The sequence below is a fragment of the Lytechinus variegatus genome, chromosome 19 (genome assembly GCF_018143015.1).
Source record: "Lytechinus variegatus isolate NC3 chromosome 19, Lvar_3.0, whole genome shotgun sequence".
Classification (NCBI taxonomy): domain Eukaryota; kingdom Metazoa; phylum Echinodermata; class Echinoidea; order Temnopleuroida; family Toxopneustidae; genus Lytechinus; species Lytechinus variegatus.
The window spans coordinates 12,609,374-12,629,153 of NC_054758.1; the positions used below are offsets into that span (position 1 = coordinate 12,609,374).

At 37.0% G+C, this 19,780-nt stretch overlaps 1 protein-coding gene across 2 annotated transcripts; it reads left to right on the forward strand.

The window, feature by feature from the left end:
* Positions 1-7,363: 7,363 nt before the first annotated feature.
* On the forward strand, positions 7,364-19,398 carry LOC121406377 (amino acid transporter AVT1D-like). 2 transcript variants are annotated; one of them, XM_041597416.1, is made up of 9 exons: positions 7,364-7,587; positions 8,834-8,975; positions 11,715-11,814; positions 13,555-13,726; positions 14,510-14,689; positions 15,156-15,397; positions 15,805-16,023; positions 16,964-17,171; positions 18,915-19,398. In XM_041597416.1, the coding sequence occupies exons 2-9, from the start codon at positions 8,877-8,879 to the stop codon at positions 19,072-19,074; spliced, it is 1,380 nt and encodes a 459-aa protein (XP_041453350.1). In that variant the 5' UTR covers positions 7,364-7,587; positions 8,834-8,876; the 3' UTR covers positions 19,075-19,398. The 2 variants fall into 2 exon arrangements, with proteins under 2 accessions (XP_041453350.1, XP_041453351.1); XM_041597417.1 differs by having other exon boundaries at positions 8,837-8,975.
* Positions 19,399-19,780: the final 382 nt, after the last annotated feature.

Below are 19,780 nucleotides of genomic sequence, written 5' to 3' on the forward strand. Positions count from 1 at the left end.
ATTCATTATGCGAAATGTGCTATAAAAACTGATTATTGTCACCTCGTGGGTCTGGTCTACCAGACATTCGAAGCATTCGTTGTCGTTTCAGCCATGTTTCTAGGGGCTTCTATCTTTATAAATGACCATACCCCTTTCTCCACTTCTAATTCTCATTTCTGCAATGCATTTGGAAGATTGTCATGCGAAACGAATGCAGCAGTTGACGTGTGTGGTACTGGATTCGGAAATAGATGAGTCATAACATGTACTCTCTTTATCCATTAATTTAACAAGTTGGAGTAGATAAACCTGATTTATAAAAAAAACTTATAAATTTGAGGTATACATTAAGACAAGAAGATGAACGGGGAAATTCCAACCGATCCCAGAGGCAAGTCCTGATGGCGACAAAATATTCTGCATTTTAACACGCTTGACACATGTCATATCCGAAAAATCAAGGAAATGATAAGAGCAAAAACTTCTATAGAATAAGTGGATAACTTTTATATGCATAAGGCTTGAAATCCAAGAGTTTCATTTCACCTCTTACAACAGATACACAAAAGGGAAAACAAATCCCCCTTTTTACTCAGATGGGACAGTTCGGTAATCCATGGTTGTAATGATGATTATAAATAATAATGATAATAATGATATTAAAAAATAATGAGAATAATATTGAAAATATCAAATTATATAATATTCAGTTACAGAGCAAGGGTACGCAAACAATGCCTTGGTATTTCATACCTCAAATAAGCCAAGGTATCATTTTTTCCCCTTTTCCTTTCCTTTTATTTCAGGTGAACGTTGAAGAAACTGGCCAGGATCCATGTTGGGTAAACGTGTCACGTCAATCTGCTCAGCCGCCGGCTCCAGGGTGACAAGACAGATGAAATTATAATTAACGTATATCCCCAAAGGGTGTGTTGATTTAATGAATATCATTATTTCCGTCAAGATTCGGAAAATCGTAAGACCTATTGAGTGCCCTCTAAAGCCAATTTCGTCAGGGATGATTGCGATTTATAGCCGCAACATCCTATGCATCCCTGGGGCCCCGTCTTACAGAGTGTTCCGATAGATTCAAACTAATCTAAAATTGTGATTGATCGAAATGTGTGTATGAGTTTTAGGTCAACTGCAATCTTAATTAGATGTGAATCTGTCGCAATTATTTGTATGACGGGGTCCAGCTGCCATTCTTCTATTCTTCCCTGTTGGTAAAACAAAAGAAAACACAGTGTGTGACACAATGTGATCAGTGTGCTCACAAAGTGGACTATGTAGAATTAATAATTCACACAGTTGAAATGCTCAAAATCAACAATATGAAACTACATGTATTTTCACACTGACGACACCTCCACAATGTGACTGTGTTCCCATGCCCAACCGTTTGATTATGTGATTCACACTGTTGAAATGAACACTGTGAAGGTGATTTCCCTTTGTGTCCCACACTGTGAACACACTGTGGTGTCCCACATTGTGAACGTACTGTGGCACACACCGATGGACACGGTGTCCTTTTCAGTAGGGATCCTTGAGTGATAAAACTGATGTCGGCGACGACGGTTACTGATGACATCGATGGTGGTAAAGAAATGATAACATCGATGATGCTGAAAAAGAAGACAATGATGGTGATGGTTGTGGTGATAATTATGATTTTCGATGGTGAAGGGTACACTTCTGATGATGTCAGGGATATAAAATCTATAATATTGACTGTGTTAATGGATCTGAATTGAAGTACATTGGGTTGTGGTGTAAGGACAATGATGACGGATCAAATTCGACATACTGTTAGGAATAATAAAATCACAATTTTGTTTTGCAGCAAGCTCTGTGCTCGGAGCAAAGTCTAAATCGGCTTCAAGTCGCAGCCGTTGATGACGTCATTACGATCTTGAAGCGAATTTGCTTTTATTCTTACAGGAAGGTTCGAACTAGACGGAATTTCGACTTCAGTAGTCTACCACTACTCTTAACTCTGATTACTAAGATTTATTGATTAGAATGTTCATTTCAAATGTTATTGCAATTTCTTGGTAATCCGAATGGCAACGAATCGTAGTGCACCCGGCTTTAGAGGCGCAATGAGCCAGTTCCATTCTGCGCATGATCAGAAAAAGATCATTCGGATTAAAAGGGACATGGGGCCGATTGCACGAAAGGGTCTTTGCAAGAACCGTCTTTCGTGTCGCCCATTTGTTATGATGCGCCATGTGAAACGCATTTCAAATAAAGTACCTGCAAACATATTTCATTCATCCGTTAAAGTAAACAAAATCTTTGTTTATAAAATGATGTGATATATCATGAAATTGTACACAAACTGAATTAAATGCTAGCTAACAAATTATATTTGATTATCATACATTTCAGAAATGTATGATACATACAGCGCATCAAAAAAGATTGGCAACACAAAAGACGGTCCTTTGAAAGACCCTGTCGTGCAATCGGCCCATGGTGGTTGAATATCTAGTGAGAGAAGCAACAACTATGATGTCTTGATTATTCAGAAATTATTTTATATTTTAATTAGATCCACAAATAAACAACAATGCGTCCACTAGCGACTGATATTTCACAGTTTGCCAAGTACATTTGTCATAGCAACTTGTTAATCCATTCAAAGTAAAAATGCAACAAATACTTTCACAGAATGTTCATTGGTGTGCTATTCTAGTCACCTGGTCTAAACAATTTCTGCATCCTGCTATGAATGGCATGCTTACATAATATGTTGCTTTGAAATCTGCCTATCATAATGTAAGAAATGAAAGGTCACTTGACCAAAATTGCCCATGACGTAATACCGAACTGGTCTACTAAGTGCCTAGTTGCATGCCTAGTGAAGAGCATGACCGCATCGGTCAGATCATGCCAAGAGGAGTGGCAAGTAATACGTATAATTAATCAATAACATTGTGCTTTGCATATCTTCGGAGCCTTTAAAGTGCTATCGACTTGACGACTTGGCGAGATACTTTACCTTGCCATGTCGACATAATAACCTTATATTGTCGACTTGGCGAGATACGTTATCTTGTCAGGTTGATTTATAAAACATTACATGTCGACATGGCGAGATGAATTATCTCGCCAAGTCGATGGCACTTTAAAGGCTCCGTACATTTCATATACGCGCTGGCATTCAAAAGCGACCCGAAATCATGCTTAGATATTTGCGAATCACTCACCCCCTATTATTGTGTTAAAATCGAGGATTTTACAATGTGATGTATCCATCTGTTCTGTGGACGGAGAAATGCTGTACGACAGTACAACTGTTATTACGACAACAAATCATAACATTGACAATCGCCATTTCAAATGCAAGTAAGTCTTTTGGGGTTTTACGCCATCTTTTCGAAGAACGAGAATCGTTCCACATTCTAAAGTATCCGTGATTCTTCAAATGGCACATATCCAGGCCAGCAAAGCTCATTAATGTAGATTGGAATTGATTGAGAACGTATTTTGACTGATGACGAGTGATAAAAACTTGTCATCGGTGTATGATTACATTGAGGCACAGAGGGGGTAATTAGCAGAAATCATGATACCAGCCCTCACAGATTCAGGGCAACGGTTGATTCCTTTTTTGTAAAGAAGAATACTCACAGCTTTAATGCAATAGAAGTGATCAAATAAAAGAAATAAAACATATAGAAAGACAATTAATAATGACACTAAAACATTTTTTTATTTGATCTCATTGAAGTCATAATTTTACAAACTGGCACATTATTACCTCTTCAGCTCTAGCTATATTGACCATGTTGCCATCCTCATAACTGAGATGGGCTACGCGGGCTAATACATCCTGTGTTTTTACGCTTTATATTTGTCGCCAACTGATGGCGCCCTAATTTCTGGTGTGGCTGCAGCCATTGATTTTTTTTCCCGCCTAAACCTACACATGCAAATGAAATTATCGTTTATGATGGAATAAGCGAGGGAATTTATCATATAACAAACTGATATCAATAATTTTGTCAATCCATATAACTGCATGTCAAGCATTTAACTTAAACGTTAAACCAGATAATTTTTATCACGTAATAATAATGATAATAATAATATTTTTTGTATAGCGTTTTTCCAGAGGATTCAAAGCGCTGTTGATTGCATAAGACAAGTTAAAGGTTTATGGCTATTGTGTTTTGAGATGTGTTTTGAAGAGGTCAAGAGAAGTAAAAAAAAATCATGTTCAGAGAGAATGGCGAAGGAGGATGAAGAGAGTGGTATGAAAAAAAACTAGATGAAAACAAAATATTGCCAATCGTCACTACATATTAAATTAAAACATAAATACCTTATATAAAACAGAACAGGTTGTATATATAGTCAACATAGACATCATGATAAGTGATATGAAAAATAACATTAAGTGTCCCCATTAAAGCCTCCGTACATTTTAGTTTTAATATAATCAAACAGGTTTACTGAAGGTAAAGCAAACTAAATAAAGATTTTAAAATTCAGAAATTATTCAGTGACCAATCTGGAAAATGTTTCAAAATGCTTAACAATGCAATATATATTAATCCCAAGAAAATATTTTAGTTAAATATCATGTTTGTTTATTCATTTAGATCGGGTAATAAAAAACATGCTATCAACAACATATTATAGAAAGCTATTTTTCAGCAAGGCCGTATTCATCATAAAAAAATTAATGTAAATAAACGGAAAGCTCCATCATAGAACTCAGCGAATATCTAACACACACATCCTCATTATATTTACAAATGTAAGTATATATACATACATGTATCATATATATATATAGAGAGAGAGAGAGAGCCTTTCACTTAAGACGATAGAGCATCGTCGACAATTTGTGGAAAGTAGATCAAGTAGATTACTTTGGATTAAGCAAAAAACTATGTACCTTGTTTATATACATATGTACAAATGTAAAAATGTAAAGATGAGTCAGACGAGGAATTCAGAAAAAAAATATCGAAAAACTATGTCACACGGCATGATCATTCCTCGTGTATATGGTATTTTTGTCATTATAGTTAAACTAAAAATAAATCCACATTATCCAAGCTTCGGTTCATATTTCAATACTGCATATCATTGTGACTATATGGAAATAATACTGGATATGAATAAGAATGGATATGAATGGAGGGAGCAAAGTGCGATTTCATTTTTATTTGCACAGTCGTAAACAATAACAAATTTCTCTAACATGGTAGTATAATCTTCAATGGATTCTACGTGCGATAATAGAATATTAATAAGGGATGTATTCAGCAAAGAGGCAAAATTTCATATCGATGAAAGCAACACTTTGGACGAATGAAACACTTCATGATACAATGTCCAATTAACGATATATTATTTCCTCATTTTACCTATTTGTTAATTGTCTTAAATGTATGGGTTTGAAAGAATTATATCCAATATAGATGGCCGGAAATAAGTCCTCTCAGTTAGCTATGAGACAAATCATTACATTAGCCCTAAAAACAGAAACAATAACATGTTTCGTGGCTTCATGGCCATAGGAAATTGAGGAAGTTGAAATAAAATGCACATTTATTAGCAATCCTAATTCATTTGATCTCGGTTAGAATAATGATCATAATCACGGCCAATGAGGCGGAAATCATTAAAAGCTCACGTTAAAACGAATAATATATTTCCTCCATAAAGATTTATAGTCACGGGACCATCACCATGATTACCTACAATACAGCTAATATGATATAATATGCAATACAATGGGTAATTTTAAGTACACTGTAAAAACTGTAGTGTTAAAAGTGACACCAGTTGGTGCTAATAGAGGACCACACCCTAAGGTGTTAAAATTACACCCTAGAGATTGAACATAGCACCAAAGAGTGTAAATGAAACAACCAAAGGTGTTGTAATAAAACCTATGGGTGTAAAACTAACACCAACAATTTAACACCGGAGTAAAACAACTGGTGTGGTCCTCTATGTACACCGGTTAACACCACAGTTTTTGCTGTGTACGCTGTTGGTGTCGTAATTGGAAGCATAGACTGGATTGCGTTTCCTATCTCCAAAACCTATTCCGAGCTTACAAAATGATACAGATCACAATTAGTGGCTCAACACCGAGTTAGTGACTGTTCGGAAAGAACCTCATCGTAGGTTAGGTGTTATGCTCATGTAAATTGACATAACACCAACGCCAAAAAGGTCAACAATGAGCTTGATATCCACCATCACCTCAGACATGTTTCTGTCTCTCGACGTATCCATATCCGGCTTAGGTTTATACGTAGGCTAACATGTAATATTAATTAATATAACCACTGTTATGACATTATTTAATTCTATATCATATAATAAAAGTGGTGTTATGAGGACATTATGTTACTCTCTGTAATATATAATATATCTGGCTAACACTGTCTCTTGTGCTTATGATGCATTTGGTTTTCCAATGTCATAATAAAACAAGGGCCTCTCGGGTTCGAATCCCACCGCGGCACTTACGTCCTTTAATGATAATAGACAGTTCTTGTATAGCGCATAACGCATGATGACTAACGTCTCTATGCGCTTCCAAAGTACTTGGATATTATTACGGCTGTAGCTCAAACATTCTTCCAGTGCTCGGCATTTCAAGGAATTAATTCCTGCCAGGCACCTATTCACCTCATCTGGGTTGAGTAAAGCACAATGCGGATACATTTCTTGCTGAAGGAAACTACGCCATGGCTGGGATTTTAACTCAAGACCCTCTGTTTCAAAGTCAGAAGACTAAATCCACTGGGCCCCAACGTTTTGACAAGGTATTTATCTACGTTTGCCACTCTCCACCCAGGTGTAGTGGGTACCCGGTAGAAAAGAATTCCTCCAATGCCCGAGCTCGTCATTAGGGTAGCCGTGCTAAATGTGGGGCACTAGTATGCAGCGCAGAAACGTTAAGTTAGACCATGGAGCTATTAATAGCTCTATGGTTAGACCATATAAATGTTGCATGATGTCATTCTTGACGGCAGTATATGTATAGGAAAAAAAACATGAATATTGATAATCGATGGAACAAATTCATTCGTTACAAAATAAGCTAGAAGGTACATGTACAGTCAAACCTGTGTTAGTGGCCACCTGTCTATAGTGGCCACCTGCCTATAGTGACCACTTAAACCGATTCCCATGGAGACAGATTGTGTGTATAGGAACCTTTCTATAGCAGCCACCTGTCTAAAGAGGCCACATTTTGTGTTTCCCTTGGGTGGTCACTATAGACAGGTTTCACTGTATCTGTAAGGGCGAAGCAGCGTATATTACCTATGTCAAAGAGCTAAAATTAAAACAAGCTCAGGTGACATTGTAGTAGAATGAACTTTGTGACCCATTTGTAATGACTGAGCAAATACTAAAACTTTTCAATCAGCTGACAGCTCTCGACCGAGTACGTTTCAAAAGTTTCTTTCCTGACAAAAAGCAAAATTATGTTTATGATGTCATTCCTACTGCTTTGGGAGTAACACCCAATTGGGAAATCTACAAAAGGAGAAAGGTTCATGTGAATTTTAATGGAGCTCAACAAGACCCTTCATTCCGCATAACTGCCTAAATTTTGCTCAGGTATGTTTTTTTCTATTACTAACAGTATCGTTTATGTTGTTTGTCTGCTCTGGTAACCGATTGTGCGAATCCAGCACGAATTCAACAGCACTCAGATATGGCTGATAACATGTTTGTTTAAATGGGGAGTCTTCTCAATTCTACCTTTAACACAGCAAACAGTTTGACCATTGATCTCTTTTGTCGCAATAGAATATCTTGAAATTCAACTATTGGCATGTCGAAGAACATACGTGATTATAATTCCTCTGGTGAAGGGAACACGTATAAATGCGCAATATTTTCTTGATAGCAATTTCCCTATCCGTGTATTATACGTTCCAGTAATCATTTATGTGAGGAGAAAAAAAAGGAGTTGAGATTGTAGAAATATTCGCATCGCAAACAATGATGCGTGTTTATAAGGGATTTCAACGAAAGCTTACACACTCATTGTGACTGCAAATGTGGAATTATTCTTTGCAAATTGTACATGCTAGATATGAATGCATAATGGAAAAAATGAAATAAAAAGGCATATGTGCTCATGACACATACATTCGTAATTTCTAAGGGCTTACACTTCACATCTTTTATTTCTTATCTAAAATATTTTGATACTTAACACTTTAATTCAGTTTTATTGCATATTCATATCTTATTTTCGGTTATTTCATCATGATCAACATTAAAATTGCTAATAGATTTTTTGGTATAATAATTTTCTTTATAAAGTTTTCGTCATTTATTTAATCGGTTTAGTTGAAATGATAATTACAATCCTTGTATTTGCTATCATTTTTGCCATTATTTTCATTATTGACATCAGTAAAATTCATGCTATTAATTATCATTAGTAGTAGAAGTAGTGTCATTCCCATAAACATTATTATTTATATTACTACTACTACATGTACTACTACTACTACTACTTGACGAACTACTACTACTACTACTCTATCATCATTACCATCAACCTTTCTTGCTTTTTAGCCATAAGGGCAATTCCATAAAATATGTACGTCCGACCCCCTATATGTGGGACCTTCATGACATTTTCTGTCCCTGATTTCTTGCTCTATGACAGTCTGTAGTGTTCTCTGAAGACCATGACTTGGTCAGTTCATGAAGTGAAGTAAAACTAAAAAAAAATGGATGCACAAAAAGGTTGATGATTTTATGGAATTGCCCATAAATAATCGAGACATAGTATGTTACCGAATGTATTACCTTGATTGAGTTTTTCGAATGCCCGTTTGTCTACTAGCAGGTAAAACAAAGGCATCTTCCTACGAAAGAAAACAATTCCCATGCCGATGTTTGATTGGTTGAAGATGAAGGGACGAGAAGATGAAGAATCCATTATATCAGACACCAATAAAAACACCTCTGCAACCAACATGATCGAGGTATGCATAATTATGACTAATTATACAGTATGATAATAATAATAATAACAACGCAGTTCTTGTAAAGCGCATATCACATTATGTTATAACGTCCATATGCGCTTCCGAATAGCCCCGCAGCCTTCTAACAACGCGGTGGCATTTCAAGTGACATCACCTGGGTTGAGTGCAGCACAATGTGGATGAATTTCTTGCTGAAGGAAACTACGCCATGGCTGGGATTCGAACCCACGACCCTCTGTTTTAAGGTCAGAAGACCAATCCACTGGGCCACAACGTTCCACAATATTGCGGAAATTCTGTATGGATATAGCTGGGCCCTGTTGCATTAAAACAATGACATAATGACATAAATGACACAATGTTCATCAACAGGTCCCCGATTTACTAAATTGTGCATTATTTTGCGGTGTTATTAGAAATATACTTTGTCTCGAGAGTTTCTGGTTAAAGCTATGGTTATAGAGATTCCCCAGATAGTACTATTAACTAAGCATGCTGAAAGGCGCAGTCCAGCAAGGGAATAATTCTGTCGGATCCATCGAGGCCAATACTTTTCAATTATTGCATTTTGTTTTTAGCATTCCAAAATTATTTCGTTCATTTTTATATACAAATATCAGGAAAACATACAACAAATTCCTACGTATTATGGTATACAATGATAATAATCAAAGTTATCCAAATAATATCCGTGGAAAACTGCCAGTCCATAGTTGATTTGTTTTAGGAAATTGTCATTGTCCACTGAAATAATTAAAACATTCAAATTCTCGTCAGTATACTTGTATCCACCATCTTTATCAAACAGATGATGTTTTTATTTCTTACAAGCTGAGCTAAAGAAATATAAAATCCGTCGCTACCGCGATTGATATCTGGATACTGGCTACAGGGCGTGATACGCAGTGTCCGAGCCCGAAAATTATATGTAGTTTAGCATGGACCAGAAAGTTCTATAGAAACGTACCAAGATTAAGTTTCCACTTGTTTCTCGGCACTCTCCCTTCGTATAAGCGAATATTCCTCTAAAATTTAACATATTAAAGGTGTATAAACACGATAAATGTAATCTGAGGATATATCTTGCCAGATATGGAAAAGGGAAGGTATTCTATTATATAACAGTAAAATTCAGATACACATATTATATGATATTAAGATATTGTAACGTTTTCTGCGTATAGGCACATGTAGCTCAGACTGCGAAAACGAGCAGCCGCGTTTTTCGTGTGTTTAAACATACTATTATATCGCGCGTAGGTACTGCCCATAGACACTCACACAGGCATTAGGGTACAAGCAACATTCGTACTCCGTGATCCGACCTCTGGAGCGTTTCATGAAAGGACTTGTCGGACGTTTTATACGACAGTTACTATAGTAACAGTGCTTCTCAACCAATCACAATCCAGGAAAGTTGTCAGATCTGACAACTTGTCAGACGAAAATATTGATGAAACGCCCCCTGGTTGCCATTGTGTGAGCATGGAGCTGTTCTATAGCTCCATAGTGTGAGTGATGTTTGAAAATATTGGGGGAAATTTCGGAGTATTGAAACTGCGTGCATTACCCGTTTGGTGCCAAAAATAACCTGGACTCGTGCCGGACTCGTCGCCGAGTCATCATGTCACGGACCCCGGCCGAGTCCAAGTCCGAGTCATGAACCGTCGAGTCAGAGACCGGGACCGACAAAAACGGACTCCAGTCTTGTTTCGAGTCACACTCCACTGCTCGGCTGTGACGTCATTTCCCGAGTACTATTTGGGACATATTGTCACAAAAGTGACGTCACTTTCCAAATAACAAGTGCATCATGGAATATCAATGCTGACTTTACAGTTAAAACAACTCATAATAACGGGAAGCGGATCCAACGAATCACATGATGATGAATGTTTGATTCCAACTATAATAACAATTATTATTATGATAACAATCATAAACAATAACGAGCCAGCGCAAACCTTAACATTTATGGAATAAAACCTTAGTCCTCTTTTAGATTTTGAATTAAGATTAAAAACTGTTTTCCTTTCCCGTTTCATCTCTATCTCTTTTTTTCGGGGGAGGGGGGGGTGCGTCGGCTCCCCTCTCTCCAATCTATACACTAGCTCATAGTTTTCCTGCAAAATAATAAATAAATAATAATAATCATAATGAAAACGGCACATTGCAATTGTTCTCAGGTGGGTCCTGGGCGCCGTAACACAAAGGTTAGCGATTAATCGCTAAATGAAATGACCAATCAAGATCCTCGTTGCATGCGCATTTTGCTAAGTAGACTGACTATGAACCAATCATAATTGTTCTTTGAAATTAGCGATCAATCGCTAACCTTTGTGTTACGGGACCAGGTCTTATTATCCTAACTCTTAGCATGCACTGCAAAAACTCCGGTGTTGATTTAACACCAGCCCGGAATCTATATCTGTCCACACCAGAGAAGTATTAAACACCAGTTTGGCTTTGGTCTCACACCAGATATGTGTTGATACAACACCAATTAGTATTAAAACAGCATCGGTTCGATTCCAAACTGGTGTTATTTCAATACTTCTCTGGTGTGGACAGATATAGATTCCGGGCTGGTGTTAAATCAACACCTGGGTTTTTGCAGTGTGGATGACTAGGAGCTGCGGCATTCGAAGAATTTTTTACTGAGTACCTATTTACATGATTTACCTCTCCTCTCATTTGCAATGAAATCATTGCAAATCATGAAAAATACCCTTACAGGTTGCAAAGGGACTGGGAACAATAACCACTGGTATCTTCATCGTAGGTGAGATGGCCGGAACAGGAGTATTAGCATTACCACGAGCTATCGTTGATGCCGGTACGTATTTTTTTATTTTGTTAATAATACTAATAATAATTAACCTCATTTATATAACGCTTAGCACGAAGAATGTCTCGAAGCGCGTAAGCGCAGAGTATTATCTTTTATCTATTTTTTTTGTGGGGGGGGCAACAGTTATGTCTCTCCAAAAAGCAAAGATAGTCCTGTGCGCTAGTCAATACCCATGGTTCCATGAAACTGTCTTAAAATATACCGATAAGTGAGAGGGTCGTTTTTTATTTATATTTCATATTGAAATGTGTTTGTTTGGTCATGACTTCCTTAATCCTATATGAAGGGGGGGGGGGGGGGGATCTTTACCTCTAGTAACATAAGTTTACTTTTAAATTTAATGGCCACAGAAAGACATTGATAATCTCCTGTAGGCCCTATAATCTAGAAATCAAATATTAATTATCATGATTATTAAGTATAATTAATGATATAATGTAATATTATGAATATTGATGATTGTAAAATGTTCATTAGCATCGAACAAAATAAGGGGTCAAGTATTAAACTGACAATACCAAATCTGGTCTAAGGCAACTCACCGGGCTTTGAAATTCTGTGTTGCACTGGCCCTTTCTCGTGCTACTCCGATGTGATGACAGCGATAGGCAACTGCCCATCCTGACATTCCTAAATATGTTATACCAACGTCATAGAATCCATAGACTGTCTTGAAGAAGTAGATTAAATTTTGTAGATAGTCCAACATGTATGATATTTACCACATGTGGCTAAACTTTGAGGGTTGAGTTTATAGTCTATATTTCCGGTCTGAAGCAAAAGAAATTATAATCTCGCTACGTTGACAGAGAAAAGTTTTGGATACTTTGTGCCCTGTATCTCTCCGATTACGGGCATGAGTAACCGTACTGGGTATCGTGGATATGTATAATATGAATGGTCTGGTCTGATTTTGTAGAGCGACCACAAATACGTCTTACTTGAGCGAAACTTGAAGCAATAATGGAACAAGAATGCCATTTTTGCGATAATAGATAGTGCGCGTAGTAAATTTCACCCTCCTGACCCCGATCCATTGTTCCAAGTTATGCGCGCATAGATTAGACAGATGTCGATTACGCGATCTCCTTTGTGAAAAGAACGTGATGTTATTACAAGGCAACAAGAGAGAACGAAGAACAAGAGAACAAGAGGGAAAAAGGTTAATCTTTTCAATCCCCATCCCCAAATGGTGTCGATCGCGCTAGAAAGTTCTATTCATCCGGGGGATATTACGTAATAATACTAAGCGCCATCCCCCTTATGAATAGAAAGCGCGAGCGGGTCTTCGCCCATGCCCATCCGTTTTTTTTTCCAACGAAATATAAATTTCTCTGTATTACCATTTGATTGTGTAGGCCTATTTGCTTAACCCAGAGAAACAGTGTTTCACAATAAGTGGAACCAAGGTATATCCCAATTTTTAATATTTTACATCCGATTTTTTTTTGACGAAGTGGACGTGACCCAAATAGCAAATTGGGAATCCGATTTTCCTTTGTCAAATAGTTTAACAATGACAATGTACTGTAAATGCCATGACTGTAGTAGGCCTGTGCTTTCAGGTCTACAAACAAGAGGGGGGGGGGCCTCCTGTCATTTAGAAGGGGTAACTTTAATATTGAAACAATTTACCAAATTACATGGTCGTAATCAATCATCCATTGAATATATATCTTACTCAAATTAATCACAAAAGATTACAACCTCCCTTGTTTTACATAGGTTGGTTCGGTCTGCCATTAATAATAATTGCTGCGATCATGTCGGCTTATACGGGTGTAGTTCTAGGCCGGTGCTGGACCATCATCAAGGATAGGTTCCCAGAGAAGTATGCCGGACATACTCGGTATCCCTACCCTGCCATTGGATTCGAGGCGTACGGCAAAATAGGAAGGTAAGGTCGTGTAACATATATCTCTTTTCATGTTTGGCCTACTTTGTTTCATTTTAATTATAAATTTATTAGTTTATATCATTTTTTTTTTCGTCTCCATGGTTCACTTAGCGACCGGCAGGCATGTCGTCAGTGTTTTGGTGTAAAAGTACTGACGACGTGTCAGCCGATCATCGCAATCAAACGATACTGTTATGGCGACGCATTCCGGTACTCTGTTCTATTTGTTAGTTATTTTATATAATCATTCTTATGTTTTATTCTTGGTTTCCCTTTTTTCAAGCCTTTGAGGCTTTTTGGATACCTTTTTCTTACATTATTTTTTTTTAAATCTCAATGTTTCATGATTACATTTGTATATTTATGTTCAAAATAATGTATGATATTTGTATGTTTTTACTTGTATATATTATTGAAAGAAATAAATGAGAGTATTTCCACTCTCCCTCAATCAATTTGTTTATTTATATATTTTTGTTTTTCTGCTTCATTTTTTTCATTCATTTAATTCATTAGTTATCAATCTATGTATTCGTTTATTCATTTATACATTTATGCATATATTTATTTATATATTTTGATTTCATTCTTTCTCATTCATTCATTCATTCATTCATTCATATTTTATTTCAATTATCATTATCACTGTTATTTCCTTTATTGTTATTTTCTATGTAAGCTCCATGAGAAGAGGGTTGGAATGTTAATACTTTTTTGTGTGTATTTATAATACTGCGACGTTTCTCTGTTCCTATTTGTTTTCCCGGTGTCATTAACATGCAGCTACATAGTAACGTTTTGTGTGAACGCAACCCTGTTTGGAGTGAGTACGGTCTTCCTCCTACTAGCAGCAAGTAATATGGAGCTTTTAGTCGGAAAGGGGTTCTCATTCTGCTATTGGTTGCCCATCATAGCAGCCTGTCTCATTCCTCTTACGTGGTTTGGCACTCCCAAAGATTTCTGGTAGGTAAACAACTGTTATTATTCCAATTATCGATATAAATATTATTATAACTTTCACACCCCAAAGTCTGACACATGCCGCCACCCTTCACACGCCCTCTTAAACACCTTATACTTTGTTTACCCCTGTTTAACCCCTGTCATTTCGGCTTTCTGTACTCTTACATTCTTTTCTTTTTTTAATTCCTACACTGTAAACACACGGCTTAAAATTTTAGCACGTTGTTTATGCTTGTTACTTCAGCAACTATTGTTTAAAGTTATAAAAAGATCTTTAAATTTTCAAACAAGTGGTTTTAACATGGTTAAATAATTTAAACAATTTAAAGTTTAACCAACGTGTTGTTAAAGTGACGGGCTTAAACGAAGTGCTGAAAAAAATAAATTACTGTGTAAAGAATGTCCTTGTTTATCCCACGCCACTAATTTTCCCCCTTTTCTCTTCTCCCTTTCCATTTCTGACCAGGCCAGTAGCCATTGGCGCAATGGCAGCTACCAGCATTGCCTGCATCCTTCTATTCATTCAAATCATGACGGAAATCCATGACTACCCGGACACGACACACACGTCGCCCTCTTTCGTCAGTTTCTTTGTAGCTTTTGGAACCATCATATTTGCCTTTGGAGGACATGCAGCTTTCCCAACGATACAACACGACATGAGGGAGCCAAAATCATTCCCGAAGAGTATTGCTCTGGCGTATTCAAGTGAGATATTATAGTTCAATCATTTTTAAATTTTGGAAAATATATTTTTTATGTGAATTTTATTGGAATTTAAATTCCAAGTCCAAATTTGCAACCGTTTTTATCGACTGATATTTTGGCAGGGCAAAACTCTCCCCCTTGTTAATCATTTGTATGCTCATTGAATACTAATGAAGACACGCATCAAACTGTTTACCAAGGCAATGCAACTCTTTAAAGTATCATGACTTCGTTATTTCTTGTGATCAAATTTTCAGCCTGTGGTACCCTTTCAAGTCGAGACTCTAGGAATTGCTGATACCACTATATCACCATGACATGAGATGGCGCCCTATATGGACTGCCATCATGGTCAGGGCATACAGGTCCAACACTAACATTAACATTATTTATGTTTACCCCACCAGTCATTGTCATGATGTACTTCCCCGTGGCAGCTGCCGGTTATTTCGTCTACGGTGATCTCTTCATCACCATGAACACCGACTACATCCTCGATGTCATATACAAGGGAGTCATCCACAAGATCGTCACCACCATGATTCTACTTCATTTGGTTCTCGGTTTCGTCATCGTCATCAACCCATTCTGTCAGCAGATCGAGGAAGCCCTTCATATACCATTGCGTAATGAACATCAGCATTTTATTGGCATTTGATAAATGTCCACAACGTGATTCTCTATTTTTTTTCAGATTAAAATGTATTAATTTAACCCTTCTGTGGCTTGGGACGGATAGTGAGTATTTTTTAAAGGACGAAACCAACCAAAATCGCAGTCTACATGAATAGAATGAGAAAAATCAAGCAAGAATTTCACTGAAAATATCATCAAAATCGGATGTTAAAAAAAGAAAGTTCCGACATTTTCAGTTTCGTTTAATTTTACAAACCAGTTATATGCAAATATTGTTAGATATGCAGACCAGATGACTAATGACACTATCCACCCACTATCTATTTTGTATTTTATTGTAATTATATTTTTACTTTCTCTTCATTGTCATGTGAAGCACAGTTTATTCCTCCCTAAACAAAATATGGAAGTACCATTTTTTTTTCATTTTGTGGTTCAAGCAGGTTGGTCCTTGTTGCCAATCTAGACTGAAATGTTGTATGATAGTAAAAAAGGAAATAGTGAGTAATGGATGTCGACTCGCTAATTTGAAAATTAATCGAAACTGTCGAAAATGACATTTATTTTTTTTTACAATGAAATGAAATTTTCGGTGTTTGGCATGTTTGATTTTTTAAATATCTTTCACAAGCTTACATGGACACCACATTTGTATACTATCGGTAATCGAGAGACAAGTCTAAAGTTGCAACTCATCATAATGTTTACTTAGTAAATCTTTGTGGGACACCACTTTTGCTGATGCAATCATTTACAGATATGTGCTTAGTTTAAATGAGACACTTTTTTAAATTATAGTATGTCTTAAAAACCGACCCAACTCAATGGAATTACCCATATAATGTAATAGGCAAATGAAACCGAAAGAAAATGACAGTTTGGAATACATATAAACTTCGATTAGCTTCTCATTCTTTCATTTTTCTGCAGAATTCAGCTGGAAGCGGATGATTCTTCGAACCCTTGTCGTAGGACTGGTCCTCTTTACGGGTGAAACCATTCCCCACTTTGGAGCTATCCTCTCCCTAGTTGGAGGGTCAACGGTGACCTTCCTTACGTTCGTCTTTCCATCCCTCTTCTACCTTCGACTCTTATACGGAGGCTCTCACAAAGATCCATCAATTAATGACCGTGAAAGGTGGGTGATAGAAGATAAAATGTGACCAGCCACCACAAAACCAATATCACACTGGAAGGAACACACGCTGTAAAAACTGTGGTGTTAAACTGACACCAATTGGTGTTAAACTGACACCAATTGGTGTTAATGGAGGACCACACCCTGATGTGTTAAAATTACACCCTAAAGATTGAACATAACACCAAAGAGTGTAAATGTAACAACCAAATGTGTTGTAATAACACGTTTAGGTGTAAAACTAACACCACCAATTTAACACCAGTGTAAAATAACTGGTGTGGTCCTCTATCATGTCTATGTACACCGGTTGACACCACAGTTTTTGCTGTGCAGTGTCCTGCAGTGTGTGTCACAGTGTGGAACACGATGTGAAATCACCTTCAAACTGTCAATTTTGTCCCTTTCAGCATTGTGACTCACAAACTCAGATAGTCGACCGTGTGAACACACTGTGAATGGTCACACCGTCGAGGTGTCCACAGTTTACATGCTATGTGACACTTTGTTCTTTTCAGAAGGGTAGGCAGACCAGAATGAAATTTGAGATACTTATTATTAAAATGTTGACAGTATAAAAAAGAACATTAAGTCGTTCAGACATCGAGCTTATTCACAATTTTTCCCCTTCTTTCTAAAACCAAATTACATTTTGGCAAGCTAGAGAACTTTCCCGGCGACTCATTGTGGTTCGGGGGTGGCTGGATCCATATGGTGGTGTGAACTTTCGCGTTACCTAATTTTGCGCGCGGTCGAATATCTCTTTATCTAATTAATATCTTGAAAAAAAAAATGATATCACCAACAGTAAAATCGACTCTTTCCTGGAGGTAAGGTCTCAAATTGTGAAAATATTGGTAAAACATCGGAGAATTTTGTTACCTTTTGGGTCCGCTCCCAGAAAATCCGGTATTCTCGACACGCATCAAGAAATTACCGGTTTGCAAGCAGAGGTGTCCAAATAAGTAAAATGTGATACCTAACGAATTTATGGCATTTAAACCTCGATCTGAAATAATCATCCTACTTTTGTCTGCTTGATTTTCTTCTAAAGCTTTGCAAAACGATCGTGCGCAAAGTAAGGTCACACTTTTTTATGAGTAAACCCTTTTTTTCAGCCGAGCCCGCACTAGTCGATCGCCATGAAATTTTGAGATCGCGATACGAGCGAAACCCTTGACCGACTTTAAAATTCCTTCAAGCTAATTTGACTTTGGGATCTTGCCTTCCGTTTGGTATTTATGATTTTGATTAAATTTGTGTAATTGTTAATGTGTTAATTTTGATTAACTGTGAGAAATTTTTGATTGAACATCAACTTCATGATTATTTTTCAAATTTATTCAAATTATGGTCACCCCATTATACGTTATGAACCTATCTACGATCAAGTTCCAAGAAACAGGAAAAAAACATTTTTAATGCAGGATCTCCCAGTTTTCTGCCCAATTCTAGTAACACCAAATGCCCCTATCACTCTATCTCTACATGTTTCTCATACTTTCCTATAACACGTCAAATGTAAAACATAATTTCTTTATCTCGTTATTCCTCGAGAGTTTTATCTAATCAAGTTTTATAAGGAAAGCAAATCATAATCATGGAAACATCGTGTTGAATTTATAATCATTTATAATATGTCAGCATTCTCTCCCTCTCTCCAACTATTCACCTCATTCTCCCCCCCTCCCTCTCTCCCTTTACCCCCCCCCCCCCCCTCTCTCTCTCTGTGTTCCTGAGCAGACATCTTGCCATTCACCACAAAGTTATCCACGCTGAGATCATACTGGTTGGCGTTCTAGGGGGCGTGGCATCGACGTACTCCGTGATTTACTCTATAGCAAGTGGCCAATCACAATTCACCGTACCGTGCTACGTCAACATAACAGCAGCCCATCTCTAAACTTTCCAACCAATCAGCTGGTGAGCTCCATCGCCCCCAGTAATGCAAGATGTGCTGAACGCCGAGCTTTGTCTGTACCTAGAACTTCCATTAGTGACTGGACACTATCATGTTGTTAAAACCAATATGGGTCCATTGACCATTTTGCTTTTGATGGGAATCAAACTTTAGGGTAATGATCCTCAATATTTGAGAGAGAATGGGTCGTATTTTTTCCAATGTTAAATGTCATGTATATACACTGTAAGAAATGAAGTGATAACTTAGCACTGACAGCACTTCATTTTTACAGTGTTCACTCTAAAAACACTGAGTAAAAAATTACCAAATATTGGGTAGAAAGGGAACATGCATGTTTGCTGGATATTCATTTGTTACCCCATATTGGGCTATTTCAACGCAACTTTGTGTAAAATTTACAAAATATTGGGTAATAATGCTTTTATCCATGCAACGTGCATGTTCCGATTTTACCCAATATTGGGTAAACCTTTTAGTGTGTAATGTACTAAAGAACCTATGAAATAAATTTTTATCAACGCCTTCATTTCTTCAACGTAAACGTTGTGATCATAATATTTCGAAGTTGAGTGACCCCCCCCCAAAAAAAACGATTCTACCATTAGTATTCTTCCTACCGTTATTTTTTTTTCTTCAGAATATTGCATACTTTGACAAGGGATCAACTCTCCCTATTAAACATAGA